General features: G+C 39.8%; 1 protein-coding gene across 1 annotated transcript in view; it reads right to left on the bottom strand.

The window, feature by feature from the left end:
* UST (uronyl 2-sulfotransferase) overlaps positions 1 to 18260 on the bottom strand; it is a 166402-nt gene that overhangs the window by 76381 nt on the left and 71761 nt on the right. The window contains exons 3-4 of the mRNA XM_056344173.1: positions 10552 to 10707; positions 2201 to 2280 (exon numbers count right to left, since the gene is read on the bottom strand). Of these exons, the coding sequence (XP_056200148.1) occupies positions 2201 to 2280; positions 10552 to 10707 (236 nt within the window). The remainder of the gene's footprint in view (positions 1 to 2200; positions 2281 to 10551; positions 10708 to 18260) is intronic.

Raw genomic sequence — 18260 nt, 5'->3', positions numbered from 1 at the left:
CCTTGGTGACATACTCTAAATGGCTTAACCCAATCCCTACAGATCTTGAAAGCACGCAAGCACAGAAGTGGAAGAGGTTCCTTTTATCGAAACAGTGACCTTGGAGCTTACCAAAAGAGTAGCAAAGATAACATCTGCGATGGCTGCTCACGGCAAGCTGCCATCTGTCAGCCAGAAAATACTACATCGATACTTTGACCCATATTCTTTTTGGTTTCTGGGGTATTGCGTGGCTTTTATGTTGAGCTGGCAGAAAAGCTGGAGCAAATGGGAAGACCAGTATTCCATAGATAATTTGAATTCAGCTATCCACTAGAAATGGTCTATAAATGAATAATTTAAAAAAAAAAAAATCAAGCATAACTAAACCACTTTCACAATATTGTAATATTTATAATGAGTACTTAAAAACATTCTTGAAATTTCTGCAAAATCAATACTTAACACTCCAGATCCTAATGAAATCAATTAAAAAAAAATAATCACCCTAGAATTAAGGAACAGAGTAAATATTCAACGTGGTACTTCACTGTTAGGTGTAACTGCCAACAAATTTTGAAACTAAAGACTAAAACTCTCAAAAATTATTAATTTTTCAGAAAACAGTAGGAATTGTTAAACCAATAGTAAGCAGTGTTGATGCACTTCAATGACGTCTCATTTAAAAGACTCATCAGACTTTTCACTATTCTACAGCTACCAGTTAAACCAACATAAACTGAAAAAATGTTTTTCGGGTTTGCAAGGAACAGCCAAAATACTGCAAAAACTTTTATACATCTTATATAATTTTAATGTATTTTCAGAAATTTGTATTGAAAAAAAAAGTAGATATTTCATCTCATGGATACACAACAGGAGCAACATGTTACTTATGTGGCTAGGATGTACCATATGTATGGAAAATGGTATCTTGGGAAGAGCAAGAGTTAATCATGTTCATCTTTTTCTCACATACCTAATGTTGCACACCATCTCTGAAAAATCAGTTTAATCAAGAAACATCCCTTTGACCCTCAGGTATGGCTACTTGTTTGATCAGACAGAAGAGATCATTTACCCAAGGTGTTAAATCCTATTCTAATGAGTTTTATACTTTAAAGATAATAAATTAGAAACAGAACTCTCATGGAATCAGAACAGAAAACACAGACAATCAGAATTTTGTTTAACTCTTCTTGTTTTCATGTGATGAAATTATGCCCATAGTGAAATTATATATCAATTGATATATATATATATCAATGAATTTCCAACTGCTCAAAATATTTTGTTTTCTAAAAATCCAAAACTAAACAACAGCCCCCTCCTCAAGTGTTATAATTTCCTTCTACACTCTCTACCTATGCCTAGACCCATACATTCAAAGGACGTGCACTGACATCACCACATAAACAAAATGCTGGGAAGTTAGGTAAGCTCTTACAAAGATCTGCAGAAAAATGTTTTATCTAAATATAAGGAGTCCAACCTAGTGGCACGGATGGCATGGTTCCTGAATATAATTTCCAAATTAAATTTACAGCTTGGGCAATAACCATCTGCAGTCAGCTTTAACCCCTGTGTCCTGGCTAAATGCTAACTAGCATCACTCTTTCACATCCTTCCAAAAATTCCTCAGAAGTTTCATCCAAATGCAATTTTCTTCACATTCTGTACTATAAATGTCTCTAGAGTCTTGCTACATACTTTTAAATAGCTGTCAGAAGGGACTGCACTCCCATGATACAGAGCATAATCCATTTGCATGGTTTATAAACACTTCCATATCCTGTGGAATGGGGACTATTTTGTCAGAACAAAATTAAATTGGTTAAATTGGTGAAGAGTCATTCCAGGTAAAATATTAATGAACTCAGTAGAGTTTTCAGTCTTGTATTAGTATCTGGCTATACAGAGATAAAACATTCACAAGTGTGCCGCCACTTTTAAAACACAAGTGCACAGTTTAAAGACCCAAATTACCATCTCATGGACGTTGGCTGGAAAAGTTGTAAACCAAGATCATCTTGGAGGCAAAGGCATGCAACAGCATCCTGGCTTTTCACAAACGTGCTGTACATAACTGTCCTATAGCAAACAGAGCACGGGAAAAAAACCTCCAACTTCTGAACATGACTTCCAGTGCCAGAAAGGGGGAAGGAAAGTACATAGTATTAGAAAACAATGAAAAATACTTTTGATTCAAAAAATGCCTTACCTTGAGAAGTTGAGGAAATGTACATGTCTGGTGAATAAATAGGGCTGCTCAGCAGTGCTTATGTTTTTAATCAATTCCATCTAAAAAGAATTAAGAAATCATTTTATTTTCCATGTTACATCAATGCACATTTTGACACAACCACAACTCTCAAACAACACATGATGATATAATTTTCAAGTCTGAATTACTCAGAAAGTCCTTCCCCACTATCCCTCCCAAACACTGTCAATAACATGGCACGACTACTATTTCGTGTTGAAGCATGAAAGGTTAAGCTGCAGACATGCTCCTGCTATCATGGAGCTTATGTACTTTCAGAAGTGGCTATCAGTTTGAGGAAAGGCATAAACTAAAGGAAAAATCTAAACCCTGCCTAAATCTGCACCAGAGCTTTGCAAATGACACTGGTTGATTCACCAGAATGTCAAAATGTAAAATGTCTGAAACTATGACAGAAAGTGGGAGCTGAGTCCATGACCAGTTTCATGTAACAACAAAAATTGCCAAAACACTGATTGATTTGCCTGTTTAAATACAGAGATCAGCACTTGCCATTCCTTTTACTACTACAGCAAATTAAGAGTACAAATTAAATGGGCATTTTTAAAAAGATGTTGTTAAGTTCTAGTTCAGGCGCATTCACATAATTTTAATTTTAAAAAATAAAAAAAATATTTAAATTTGCAGGCCATTATAATGGAATAATGTAAACAGCATATATTGAAGACTGTGCAGCATGGATATGAAAATCTATGTTGCATAAGCCGAGCTTTAGCTATGAGCTAGAAGAAATTAGTCTAATGGAGTGTCTGATGGAACATCACACTAAAGAGTCAATGTGTCCTGGTTAATTTTGCTTCCTTAATATTAATTTCCTAAGATTTACTTTCAGATTTTCTGTTCTGTGCTCAATTGTGGGCTATATTGTAGACACTGAAATGATAGGTTTATTGATTTTACAAACTGGGTAGTAGGAAGTAATACAGAAAGTAACAGAAATTCATAAACTTGGGGGAAAAAAAGAGATAAGAGAAAGTGAACCAAATATTCTGGTTTGAGTCATATCAATTCATGTACTAAATTTAAATATAATCAAGGAGACATTAATTAAAAAAAATATCTATTTCTTAAAACTTGAATGCTACAGCTGATGTAGACAAAATAAGGGAAAACATGGGGTCCAGCCTGTCATGTGGTCATGGACTGGCATGTGATAAGTTAAAAGCCTGAAGAGCATGGTAGAAAATTATGTCCGTGCCATAACAAATAATAAACTACATTTAAGGGACAGCAATTGTCTTTTTTCCCTCCCCTTCTATTTTCTGGTTTCAATATACTGATATTTTGCCATTTTTTTATACCGTGTGTCACATTTTACTGCTTCTCATCCATCTTTCATTCTGGTTTTTTTCATAGGACACATAACCTGCCGCCTTCTTTCAGACAACACAAGCTATTGCCATTTAAATTCTAGGACCGAATAAAAAAGTACACATACTAATGGGCTTTTCTCTACTTTTCCTCTGCCTTCAATAATTTTATACACATACATGTATGATGACCACTGAAGCAAACAGTTCAGTTTGTCCACCTTCTCAGGATGGATCCTCTCCTGTCAAACTAGTTGGAGTGCATCAAGGCATATTAGGTATAGACCTTGTATATTAAGGTCTATTAGGTCTGAGAAAGGCTGTAAACCCAATGGAATGGAACATAAAGAAGAGGAGACTGCCAAAAGAAAGCAACATGAAAGGAAAAAAATCCCCAAGAGAAAACAGAGAGATGTGTGATTTAAAAAAAAAAAAAAAAAAAGAGACAGGAAGGAAATGGCCCCCCTGATTTAGTCATATATGGACCCTGGACTGTTAGATTCAAGTACAAACAGGACTTTATACAGTTCCTTCAGTACAATATAAATGCTATGAGCACGAAATTCATAAACCTGAAGAGCAGAACTTGCCCAGACCGGAATTAGAAAGTCCAGGAAACTTTGCAGTAATTGGCACAAAGTAATCGAGCGTTTTTTTTTTAATGATCTGAAGAGATAAAGGTTTTCCTAGCAAACCAAACAAGCTGACATTTCTTTAGGACTAGTAACTCTGCCAAAAAATTATATTCATTCATCTTGCGAATGAAACAAGGGGAGACTCTAGAGGCTGGGTATCAGATGTCTCAATTGTCGTCTTTTTTTTTTTTTTTAACCCAGACAAGTTACAGGAGAAGCAAAATATGTAGAACTGTATGAAGCTTTATTGGCATTTTACCTGCGTTATTCTATCTGCAGGAAGGAAGGAAGGAAGGGAGGAAGATGGCAGAAGGAAGTCATTGATATGGGATAAAAACTCTTATTCATGCCGCTACAGTCACCACTCTAATCCCATTTTGGAATAAATGAGAAAACATCATTAGAATATAAATATGGAGACATAAAGTTAGTATACCCATTCAAAGTAATCCCGCTGAGTTTAAAAAGACAGGCAGCTTTAATGTAATACCGCTAGATAAACCTGTGTGTATGGGTACATGTGAGTGTTACAGAGTACCACATGCCTCCCTGGCCCCTCAGCTCTCCCTGGGGCTGGTACCAATTTGCTAATGCCAGGCACATTCACATTACACCACCACTACATTTCCCACTGCACTGCGCCTGATGTCAGTGTCAGGCTTGTGTCAAACTGCTGTTAGACTAGCACAGGCACTTCTGCCTCGGGAGCAAAGAGAGCAGGACAGCATCTGGCTCTTGCCTTTTTTTAATCTCTTGCTATCAAACCCAATCTCTTGAGCTATGATAATAGCTAACTCCAAAGCAGACACAGAATTTTGTTTCAACTTAAAGTACCTTCATATTTAGACACTTAATGATCAACTGGACTTGTAAGCAGATGTGGATAAAGCTACAACATGCATATGAACAAACAAGCAAAAAACATTCTTTAAAAATCCTGCCAAAAGGGTAAGTAAGACTCAACAGAAACAACACACAGATGTCAGGAGGGAAAAATAAATAACTGTAATGGCTCACGGCCACATGAAATTGTGGCCGTATTTCCCAGAGGCCTCCCTCTGATCCCACTATGCTGAACTGATTTCAGTCTAACAAGCCAAACGTATTGCTCAGGAATACCTAGGGATCTGACCCTCTTAAGATGTTGTTAAAAGGGGGGAAAAAAAACAAAAAAGAAAATCTTCCAACGTTTCCCAGAAGAGTAAGATCTCTAGTGGGTTTTTTTGTTTGTTTCTTTTTTGTTAGTTTGTTTTGTTGAGGCTTATTATTTTTTATTTTTTAACAAGATGGTCAGCGTAGAGGACCCACAGAGAGTAACAGCGAGCAGAAGATGAGAGCTAAGGAAAGGAAGTACCTTTGGATGGGATGAGTGACGAAGGAGAGAGAGAGGTACATACAAGCACAGGTGATCTAGGAGATAGTCTTGAACCAACATAAGTTGGAGAAGAGAAGAAAAGGCACAAGCAGCAGAAGAACTACCCTGGCAAACACCATAAGGAGAGAGATGAACCAGATCACATCCATGTTTGGTGGGATAAGCTGTAGAATATTCTGAGGAATCCTGAAAGGAGCACATGCCCACTAGGATAACGGTCCATAAAGAGCCATTCCTCTTTCTCACTGCTGCCCCGAGCTCTCCTGTGGGAGTTAGGCTGTTTCAGTGAAACAGTGCTGAGAAAGATAGTAATTTGCTTTTGAAGTGAGTAATTCCACTAGAGAGTTAATGCTGCTAAACAAGGATCCAGGGAGAGGGAAATGCCAGGACATAAAGAGTGTGCAGGGAGGGACAGGCAGTGACACCCTGCACCCATGTGCTCGCATCCAGCAGTGGAGCCCATGTCACAGCCCAGCCACGTCAGCTTGACTGCTGGGCAAAAGCGAACCGAAAGTACTGGGTGCACTATGCTCCCTGAGGGAAGGGGGGAGTCTGCAGAGATGCTGAAACACAGCAAGCAGTTGCAAAGGTCTCTGTGCTGTGGTCAACACACATTTGCTGTCATTCCACCTCTCCCCCTCAAACACCCGCTGCTTGTAAGGAACAGTCTTTAGCCTAAATGCTGATTTGCTCCCTAGCATAACATCTTTCTGCCACAGTGATTCCTTGCTTAAGTTTTTACTCTCATTTTTTCTCCAAAATCCATTTTCTACATTAGCTTTTGAACAGGACATTTAAAGAAAACCAGTTCTGCAAACAGAGGCAATCCCATAAATCACAAGCTACTTCCGAATCTTCAAGCCGTCCTGAGCAAGAACACCATGAGGCAATACCCTCAAGGGGAAAGAGGTTTCCTTAGTCTACTGTCCTACACTACCACTGTAGGATCTCTTCAGCTGGCCATGCTGAAGAAATCAAACCCTAATGGCTCAGCATCATCCGTGTATTTGTACTCTGCTGCTGCTGCATTGTAAATAACAATCCAGCAGATGGCACAGCGAAATGACTCCGAGAGAGACTGGATGGGGCCCCCCCCGAAAGGGGAGAAACGTGGATGGCTTTGCTCCAGCCACAGCATTGTTCCTGCACAAAAACTCAACTCAGGCTTGCCAGAGAGAGGACACCTTCTTTCCCTCTTTTGGAAATGGCCAGCCTCCCACACTGACTGCTCAGAGCAGCCCCATTTGGTTCAGGATTTGCAATAGGTAAATTCTACTGGGAACAAAAATTAGTAATCGGATAATAATGCCCACCCAGACATCAGCCAAAATTGTGTGTATCATCAGCCAAAGCTGCTTTATTTCACTGGAAGAATCCGAGGTCAAAATGTATAAAAACAATGAGGCAACTGGGATTCTTCAAGTGAGGTCAGCTGGATCACACTATGGTCTACACTAACACTGATACAAATAGGAAAAAACATAAGTATCTCTGTGTCTGTCTATCTTCTGAGTTCTTTACTTTCTTCTACTGTTTTCAGTCTCTACTGAAGACATGTAGGGTCCAGGAGGCACAAGTATCTACAGGTATTTGGTATATCACTTTCATCTTGGTATTCATTTCTATAAACAACTCACAGGAATGAGACTACATCTTCATTTTCAGCTCTCAAAAACTTGGAACGGTTTCAAGAACTTCTTCAGCTCCCCAAGCTGCTATGATCAATTTTCTGTCTTTATAAGCGTTTAAGAAAAAATAGTGATGGATTTTTAGTGTATTAAAGCTGGCTGCACGGCCACAAGGACGGGTGCTAGAATGAAACCAAATGAGGATAAACTATCAATTAGTCCCATATGTGACTGGTATTTGTGTATCTATAAACATACTCATTTTTACTTCTCTGAATGCAAAAAAAAAATGGGGGTGGGGAAGGAGGTCAGGGAAGGGGAAGAATTAGTTTTGCAACAGTTTGTGTGTCATTTTAAAGCCATATCAATTAGACTGGCTTTGTATACATGGATATTACGTATTATTTTCTGTATTTAAATTAACTGAAAATATTATAGTAAATCTAAGGCAAAATTAACTCATCTATTCCCAGAACTCACTCCCTTATGCCCATAGATGTTCAAAGGTTGCACTTCTAATTGCTGACAGGCACACATAATTTGGAAAAATTTCTTAGCAGGAAGGAGCTTGGAAAATGCAATGAGAATATGGATTCTATTATGTGCAATCCCCGCAGTCATTAAGAACACCTAGGTCCTTACCTTTATTTAACAGCAGCAGACTGCATAAGCTAAATATTTACAGAAAAGCCTTGGATGGATCAGGGCTTTAACTAAACACAGGACAAATGACTGAAGGGAGAGAGACATATCTTGTGCGAGAAGTCCATGCTCACACTGGGAGCCTACAGCCCAGCCCAGCTCTCTTTTCTGTCATTCCAATGCCTGGAGCCTGAGACCATCCATTCTCTTAACTTCCTCTTGCGTACACCACATCAAAGGTGGGAGAAATAATTTATTTTTTCATATTCTGCTCATAAGAAATGAGAAGACAACTATAAATACCCTGAATAACACAACAGTTACTGTCTCCGGGCATGCTTCCTGGCAAGCATAGGCACTTTTCAGCAAAAGTACTCATTATCAACCTATTGTAACCATATAAATAAGCCATAAATTAAAACAAGGAGACCTTATCATTCTCTACTACTGCCTGAAAAGAAGTTGTAGTGAGGTGGGTGTTGGGTCTCTTCTCCCAAGTAACAAGTGACAGGACAAGAGGAGACGGCCTCGAGTTGTGCCAGGGGACATTTAGATTGGATATTAGAAAAAATTCCTTCACTGAAATGGTTGTCAATCATTGGAACAGGCTGCCCAAGAAGTGGTTGAGTCACCATCCCTGGAGGCATTTAAAAGACATGCAGATGTGGTACTTCGGGACATGGTTTAGTAGTGGACTTGGCAGTGTTAGGTTAACTGGACTTGATCTTACATGCCTTTTCCAACTTAAATGATTCTATGATGGTCTAAGTTATAGTAGTATGTGTGTGTATGTACAGATATATATATACACACACAGAATAAATCATCAGCTCTGTAGCGATACATACAGCACCATCTGTGCTCCAGTGTCTAGTAACTGGATAAACAACTTCTGGAGTGCAAAAGGTAATGCAGATATTTATCCTCTGTGTATTGGCTGCATCAAAAATAAGTCTGGGCCTCTCTGGAATCTCCACATACTGGACTAAAGCACAGAAGACTGTTGAGATGTGATCTTGTGTCACGTTTAACAAAGGACAATCCACCTACCAGAGAAAGGCAGAACAGAACTGAAGCAAAATTGCTGATGAGAGTGAAAGATGATGATTATTAATACCTGAAAGATTTTTAGGCTTCATGATACATATCCCAATCAACAATGTTTTTCATTGAGTTTCAGTTGAAACAAAACCTAAACAACATGAAATGCAAAGGCTGTCATACCACAGAAATCCCTTATCCTATATCCTACAGTTAAGCAGAAAAACTAATCAGGCAGGCTCTGTAGCACACGATAGTTTGACCACAATGAGATGGGACCATGTTGCGAACTCCCCAGGCGCCATGACGCTGCTAGTAGGATACACAGAGGGATGCTGCAGAAGCCCAGGGCTTTCCTTAGCCACAAGCAGGGGCGGTGGGGGGACACTGTCCTCCCACACAGCCTTTTACTGCAGTGCTGCACCCAGCTGTGCACAGAAGCCTTCGGGCTGGTGTGGCAGCCCTGGCCGCCTGGTCCCCACCTCAGGCTGAACTTGAGTGCTGTGTGGGGTCAGATGAACCAGCTGCCAGTGGGAGCTAAATGGCCACCTTGGAAGGGAGGAATGTGGGACCTGCAGGAACAAGATCTGCTCCCAAATTTCCATTTGGAATAAACTGCTATACCTAAAGTAACAAGCCTATGCTCATAAACAGGTTACAAATTAATCATCTCCATTAACCACAGCATGATGCCACTGGCAGGCCCATGTCTGTATTTTGATCATCACACACATCCTTTTGTGATTTACAGGTTGCTATTCCTAGGAGTGATGCAGGCAGGTATTGCAGCCTTTACCTGATCAGCAGATCAAAATAGCTGCTCTAGTCAATGTGTGTGGCTTCCAACTATATCCATACTCTTTGAAGTCTTTTTGCATCAGTAACTAACAGCAGTGATACTCACGGAAGGCGTACAGTTACCCTAAAACCGAGGGAATTTAAACAACTGGATCTTTTGTGGAATCGAAGCTGCAAAAATACTGCCCTCTGCAACTTCAAGGGAACATGAAAAGGGGTGTCTGGGTAAAGAGGTTTCATGTGGTATTTTCATTTGCCCTAGTGAGGGCTGTGCTATAACATGAAAAAGGCAGTTGACTAAGAAGCAGAGATAGAATCAAGGACATGTCAAATTATAGCAACACAGGTTAGCATGGCCCTGGGAAACAACATTTTGAAGCAAGCGATTACTAGAAGTGAATTAAGACAGCGAAAAACCCCACCCTGCTGGCTATTATTTACTACTGCTTTGCTTAAGGAGACCCAAGCTAGGTCCAAATAAACTGGCCTGCTTACATGATAAATGGCAGTGCCCTGCAGATACATTAATACAGGTTCCAGAAGCTGTTAGCACCTAACCTCACTCGTACTAACCCTTCTTGCCTCACTGCCGGACTAATTGCTATGCTGACTAAATTCAAGAACTGCCTCACTAGCAGTTAGTTTTTCTGGTTAGCTTCCACCTCATGTTGCTCTTGGCTCCACCATCCATTTCTCCTATTAACTGAAGCCACTTAGAGGATGAAGAATTCTGGCTGATTACTCAGGTCAAAGTAGCAGTACACCTTTTCAGTATTATTTCTGCTAGCATATGCCTTTGTTTCTCAGTTTCACAAACATAATAAGAAAACAGGATCCAAGATGAGAAGGAGTAACTTACCTGTTCATTTTTGGTCAGTCTTGTTTTGTTATGGATGTCAGATGTAACCAGGTTGAATCCATGTTTCTCTGATAAAATTCTCAAAAGCAAGACCACAGTTCGACTCCCACACTTTCCAACTCTGTTGTAGACCACCTGGCTGGGGAAAGGAAGTACCTAAATACAGATTGAAAAAAAAAAATGGAGTCAGTATATAGGTATTTTTGTTTCTGTGTACCTCTGAATCACAGCATGTTTTGACCATACACTGACAGATACATACAGGAGAATTACTAGGCCCCTGCCCAGGTCAGAAGCATTCACTTCCACCAGCAAGCTAGATGCTCTTTGGAATACAAACACTTGGCTCAGGAGGTGGCAAGCTGAGATACCGCCCTCATGGTCCGGTTTAAAGTAACAGCACAGATTGATAGCTACTGCAGAAACACTAAGCCACTGCTGATGTCTTCTAGTGAAGATGATGATGGGCTTAAGCTTGCTACTTGTAACCTCAATGCAAACAATCAGCTTTAGTCGATCACCTCCCATACAAAGTATGAAGAGGAGTGAATTTGCACTAGAGTTTGGCAACTCAAAGTGAAGTTGACATAATGCAAGAGGAATGCTTGAACTGCAAAAGTTCAGCATAACAAGAAAAAACCAAAAACACAAAACCAAACAACCACCAGCTATACAGAGCTAAAAATTAAGCAACTTTTTCAGTTTCAAATATAAACATGAATCTTCCAAAGAGACTCAGAGAACAGGTCACACCACTAGCTAGGTATCTACGTGTGGAACAAACAACGCCAGGGCCACAGGTGGCCTGGAGGCTAACCGGCACAGAACGATCACCTCCATCTTCATACAGATAACGTTCATTAAACCTCAAAACAGGACAGCCACAGCCAATGTGCCGATTCAGAAGGTCTCCAGCCCACGCTAACACTTGCGCCATGCTCTCCTCTCCAGGGAACCGGAACAAATGAGTAGTAGTTTACTGTCTTGAAGCATACTGGATGCAGCCTTGTTTTGTTCCTGGATGATGCCCATGGGTTATTCTTTCAGTAAAAGGCATTCTGAAGTCACACTATTGCATTAGACAAGCATTTGGTGCATAGCATACAGCAGCAGCATCTGATAACATAGGTAGAGGCATCTGCTGTCAAGCCTTTTGAACTGGCTAACAGTCAGGAGCTCACAGTCTCATCCACAGTGGTGCATATATGGCACTCACAGAAAGCTCATTTTTCTAATAACATGACGGCACAAAATATTTCCCGATGCTGGGCCTGCATCCAAATTCCATGCAATGTGTTCAGTGCAAGGAAGGGCTCACGTGCCAAAGCAATGGTGTGTCTCAACGTATAGTTACTTCTGCTGTTGATGCAATCATGTTCTCCCAGCAGAAGGATTTCTAACATAAAAGCAGTCAGATGAGGCATATGGGCTTCTGGCACTTCTCATGGTAATTGAACAGCTAACAGACCTTCATCAGAGAAGCAAAATGATTCCTCAAGCAACCCGTCAGAATACTTTCAGAGGACTGCAAACTAGAATAAAATAAAAAAAAAAAAAAAAAAAGGAAAAATCTGGATTCCCTTGCATATAATGGGAACATACTAGCATTTTGCTATCACAACCAAAAGAATACTACTATTGTAATGCCTGCAATGTTTAAGAAATCCTTCACTGCAACATAAACATGGATGCTGTCATTCTCCAAGTTACCTGGGGAAGGGATAGGTATTTGCTGATCACGGCCTTGGTTAAGCTTTCCCAGTTCCAGGACAACACATCTCCTGATTCAGCAAGTAAATATGGGCCTCCCAAGGCTCATCCAAAACCCACGTAACACCAATTCTTATTTATAGAGTTTCCTATGAGAAACCTTGCCCCCTTACTCCTTATCAGTCTTTCCTTCAGAAGCCTTGCTTCCTCCGAAATGCTAAATCCCAGCCTCAATGATTAGAGAACTCCAAAGGTGATGAATTTAACATCTCTATGCTACAGCTTATATTCTGGATTGCCCTCTTTTTATTTCATTTCTTTGCATAACAGAAGCCTGCACCAATATTTGCCACAGCCCTGCAGCACTACCCACACAACAACAACGTAACTTGTGGAATGGAAGTTTCTTCTCTGCTCAGGCATACACTTTTGGCATACTTTGCTGTGCAAATATGTGAAAGTCTTCAACAGAAATGCTAAGGAGATGCTGACAAGTGCTAGTGAAAGAGCAAGAGCCCATACAGCATATATTTGCCTAGCATCCTGGAAATGCGATAAATGCTGAGAGTTTGAAGGGCTACAGAAACATTTTAAAATGCTTCAGAATTAAGTGTTTTGATTTTCACAGCAGAGCTGCATTTAGCAATACAGGGAGGAAAATTTTTTCTTTATTGGTACTTCATTCATTTCAAGGGGAATTTTGCTGCACCCAGATTACAATGAAGTTCTAATTAAATCCCTCACTTGATTAGCCAGCAACTTTGAGTGAATCTTATTAATAGCATTCTTTAAAAATGTAATAAAATTAAAGCAGGCCTTTGTAAAGTGCGAACAACTTTACCAGCTACAAAAATGACAGCTGCTACCAAGTTTGGCCAGTTCTCACCTTTGTTTCTGAAACTCACCTTCCTACGTAGCACAATTCTGTTCTGTGCACAGATGATAACCATGGCAACCACCAAAAAAACCATAAGCAAGTACTCACTGCAGATAAAGAAAACTGAAATAAAGGGCTATTATTTTCAGACAACTGTTTAACTTGAAGGAGGCCAATATATCAATGCCTTGATTCAGCAAACATCTGAATACACTTTGGTAAAATCGGACAAGATTCAAGATAAATGCTAAAGCTCAAAGCTCACTTCAGAACACCACAGTCATTAAAGGTAATCAAAACTTCAGTTGTAGCACTGCTGAATGTGCTAGCTTTAGGGGTGCACTGCTGAAGTTCTGCTCATGTTTCACCTGTTTACGTCACCATTCTACTTAGGACACCTAAATGCACCAGAGGGTGAGCCTGGTACACAAAGCCATGCAGTACACAGGCTTTTTTATGTAAGCAAGCATTTGTTTAATGTGACCAGTTCCCTTCAGACGCTGCAAATCTGCTTTCTGTGGTTTAGAAAATGCTAAGTAATTTCTTAGAAGAAGAAATACTTCTTCCAGAAACCTGAGTTTGTATCAGGCAGATCTGGAAATGCAAAAAATTTAAAACTTTTTCAGAGAGGAACTTCTTTCTTTTCCCCCTCACAATACTCGCAACAGATTCAGACAATGTAAGAGATGGTGGCAGAGGAGGCAGTTCAAAAGAAGGCTTCTATTGTATTTGCAGAAACAAGATGGAAAACAGCAGCTGGAGGTTTACAAAATGCTAATTGGATTACATTTTGTTTTACAATGAGGGTATGTGTGATGTAGACTGACTAACTGCTGAGGTGATGCTCTGGCAACCTGACAGTCATGTAATATACACAACTTAAACTAGAGTGACTTTATTGAGCACTGCACCAAAGCCTAGAGATAATATAAACAATTCAAACATATAATTCACTTTGTAGTTACATAAATTAGTACTTACAGCTATAAAAAAGTAAAACCCACAGTGTAATTACAACAGCTCTCTCCAGGGGTTTGGAAAGTTATGTAACAATTTACTTGTCAGTTCAAACTGAGTTTTTTTTGGTTTTTGTTTCACAGTTAAAGATGATGTCAAGAACCACTGTGAATGAAATCAAGGAGAAGAAAAAGCAAGTTTAACCCAATATGAATTTCCATTACAGATGACGACTGTCAAGCAGCTCTGCAGGGTAGGTCTGCCAGTCTCAGGAGAGGAGCCATTTCTCAGATACCTTGACAAAAGCCCAGCTTCCATCTTCATTGGTGGCTTTGTCTCCAGGTAAACTTTTGCACCATTTAAAAAAACAAAATGAGGCTGGATAATTACTTGCAGTTCAACAATTTAGGGATCCACCCAAAGGCCTAAATCATTCTACTTTTACTGAGCCAGATCCAGTATATATTTTTGCTCACTCACCAAAAATTTCCCAGCCCAGGTACGATTTTCCCAGATAAAAAACTCCTTACATGTTCCCAGAAAGCAATCCATTACCTTCACAACTTCTGCATGTAAGTGACTCCTGCCCTGCCCTCACTCATGAGAGGGGCCAGAAGTAGGTGTCAGAACAGGCTTCTCCTTCCTGAACAGACACTAACCTGTGGTCAGACAGTGCTCCATGTTTATCAAGTGAATGAAGCCAACACAGACAAAACTGGTTAAGATCATGAAAGCAATGTAACATTTGCTGACATCACACATCTCTATATAGCATCACACCTTCTCAGTACAACCTCTCAATTTTTTTTTCCTGTTCAACTAAGACAGAATTATAAGAACTTAAAAAATGGCTTACTGGGTCAAAGCAATACCCCATTTGGCTCATGAGTGATGGAGGATGCTTGTTAGGTATCTGCAAACCTGACTGCTGTCAGCAGTCCGCTCCTCTCCAGTGTGTCTTCTCATCCTCCAATGCCCCCAAAGATTGCACATAGGATGTTAGAAGGCACATCCTTGCCTGTTACCTGAAGAATTTCTTACACAACCTGCTATACCAACAAATTCCAGAATTTTGTGACTCACCATGCATTTCATTTTTAGCTGATCTATGATTTCCAGAGAATACCTGTTCTCACATTGTGGGTTCCATGAAGACAGATCAGATAATTCAGTCACCAGCTTTGAGATCATCTTAGATCCAATGGATGCCTCTCTTTAACTGAGGTTTGCCACAAGCCTGCCATGGCCCATTTAAAGACAAACTCTAGATTTAAAGTCACTAAGAGATAACATATTCCAAACCTAACTTCAAGAATTGCTGCACAAAATCTTATTCCAAACAAATATCAACTTATTCTTACCCACTTTTAAAGCGTTACAATGAAGAACTGCCAACACAAAGAGATGTCAACAGAAAACACGACTGAAAGATGAAAAAGAGAGAAAACAAAATAAATTACTAGTTAGCTTCCTTCTTCCCCAGCTAAACTACACAATCCAGTTATGTCAAGATCCACCTGTAGAGAATAGTGACACTGGACAGAGACAAACTTTTGGAATTAACCAACTCTAAAGCACACCAGACAGCATGAGCTCCTCTGTGGGTCACTGAAAATACAGTAGAAACCACAAAAAAGTTAAGGGTGAAGTTTGTTTGTTTTCAAAGTTTGAAAGCCATATAGCTGCAGCGGAACACTGAAAATAAGGCAGAAGAAGAGACAAGATTCTTCTCGTGCATTTTCATTAAACAACTGATTTAATTAAAAAAGAATGACTTCCCCCCCCCCCCCCCCCCCCCCCGCCCTGCCCCAAACAATGCATTTCATCTGTTTGGCTGCTGACCTGTTTGGAAGAAAAAGTTAAAATGTGTTCTCTAATGATTCAACATCCCTAAGTACCAAAATAAATTGAAAACATACACATGGAGCACAAGCAGCAAAAGAAGACTGGTTGTAGACATAGTCCTCCAACCTATTAAGACTGAAGAAAAAAACTTCTATGACCTGTCTGCCAAAGCTAACGATGTGTCCCACAAAACAGATTTGTATAGCCAATATCAAAACTTCCAATAATTTTTCTGTGAAGTACTACACCCTTACACATCAAAAGAGTTCTGTCCAAATCATAGTGAATTCTCTCCCCATTAAGTCTCAGATCACATCCTATTACAAGAGACTATGGCTATAGATACAGCAAATTGAAACTATGATAATATCAATAGAATCCTAGGAAAATTACAAGGAATAGGTCTAAGATCAGGTTTCCAAAGTTTTAGCTGCACCCTTGTCAACACATTTCATTCTTTTTTTATACCTTACACCTGATTTACTTTCCTACAACAGCAGCTCACAGCTGAGCAAAACCTCTAATTCTGTGATCTGCTGCAAAAGATTCCCCACCAAAGAGAGCACAGAACTAGGTTTATTTCAAGTATGTGAAGTTAAGCAATATTCAAATCCAGCACACATATACAAAGAGTCAAACAGGTTGATAAAGAGCAGATGCTGTCCTCACTCAGCAGCTTCAGATGGCCACTGATGTTAGGCAGCCTCTGAAGGTGCGAGCAGGACTCTTGGCTCTCATCACTCAGCAACACTCACTGGTGCAAGTAATGGCAGCTCTGACTCCTCTCAGGGATAAAGCAGGTGTGAGGGAATCACCTTATCAAACAGATGATTGCTTGGGGAGAGAGTAGAACCAACACCTGCTAGATAACCAAATCTTTTCCTTTCACCCTTTCTTCACATAGATTGCTTTTCAACCTCCTCTTCATTCTTCTTGCTTTCTTCTGCAGTTTGCGACTTGTTCACCGCTTCTGGGACCAAAATTACATATAGTGCTGTATCTTATCACCTTAATGTCAGAGAATGGAACAGTTAACCTTCACATCTTGCAGACACCCCTTTTAAATACATCTAAGAACGGCATTTAGAAAATCAAAGCATTTGGGACTGTTACTGTCATAGAGAGGGGTGCAGAACATAAAGCCATCACTCTTTTTCTTCTTTACCCTACGTAAGTGTATGCAGATTACAATAGAAAAAGAACAGGAAGACCTTCATTAGTTTTCCTGTGAAAAGCAGTATTTTCATCTCTTACTTGTAAAGTTGATCACATTGTCAAAGTCTTCTTACTGGTATGCACCTATCAAGATAGGCAAGAGAGAGGACACAAATGATGTAAGGTCATAGTTCACTGACACTGGTATTCATTGAGGGAACTAGCATGAATTCGGGTAGGTTAAGAATTTTGGTGTGACTTTCATTACCCAGTATTCCACTGGAAGGTTTTCCATGTAATATCAAAAAAACCCTTAAGCAGCAGAACTTGTGCAAGCCAGATTTTAACTCCAGAGCAGCTTCGTACTATATGTATATGTATCTTGGAACTGTGAAGTTTAAACCTGCTGCTTTTCCTCCTGAGCCCAGGGTTTTGTACTCTGTGATGTGCTCAGAACACACTGGCACAGTTATTCTCTCTCTAAGTGGTAAATCCTATCACATCCAACCCACATGTTTATGTTGGATACTTAAAAAATGAGAGATATTAAGTAGCTAAGCCAGGTTTTAAAACTTTTTATAATACATCACAGCACTGGTGTTCCCTTAAGTAACCTAACAACCTTACAGTAGTTTCTATCCTTCCAATGCAATATTCACGAATTCACTCTGGGAGCCAATAATATTGGATTTGAGAGTGGTGAGTGGTAGACTAAATAATTTATTCCCCTGTATGCACTTGTCTTTCTTCACATTGAGGCTTAACCCTTTTGTACCTATTGTGGTTGACTATCTATTAGGCTGCAGGTAGTTCAACAACTCATAGTTTCACCATTGCCAAGGATCTGTCATACGATGTTTCACTTTGCCCTCCTAACCTTTACTTTGGGCTCCCTTCAGTAGTTTCATATTTTATTTTAATGTCTCCAGCGTGCTTGTCTTTTGCACTGCACTTTATAAGTCAATTGCAGTATGAAATAAAGGTTGTGTATAGCCATAACTGGATTTTAATTTGTAAAACAGGCCAGTTCTGCTGGATTGCAATCCACACACTCATTACTGATGAGCTGGCTCCAAGGTGCTCTCACTCCATATGCTCAGAGCAGCTCAAAGGGATTGAATTTCCGTTACAGGTTCTGCACGTAACAGATCCAAATCCAGTTTAT

Source organism: Falco biarmicus, chromosome 6 (genome assembly GCF_023638135.1).
Source record: "Falco biarmicus isolate bFalBia1 chromosome 6, bFalBia1.pri, whole genome shotgun sequence".
Taxonomy (NCBI): domain Eukaryota; kingdom Metazoa; phylum Chordata; class Aves; order Falconiformes; family Falconidae; genus Falco; species Falco biarmicus.
This window is presented reverse-complemented; position numbering and strand designations above follow the sequence as displayed.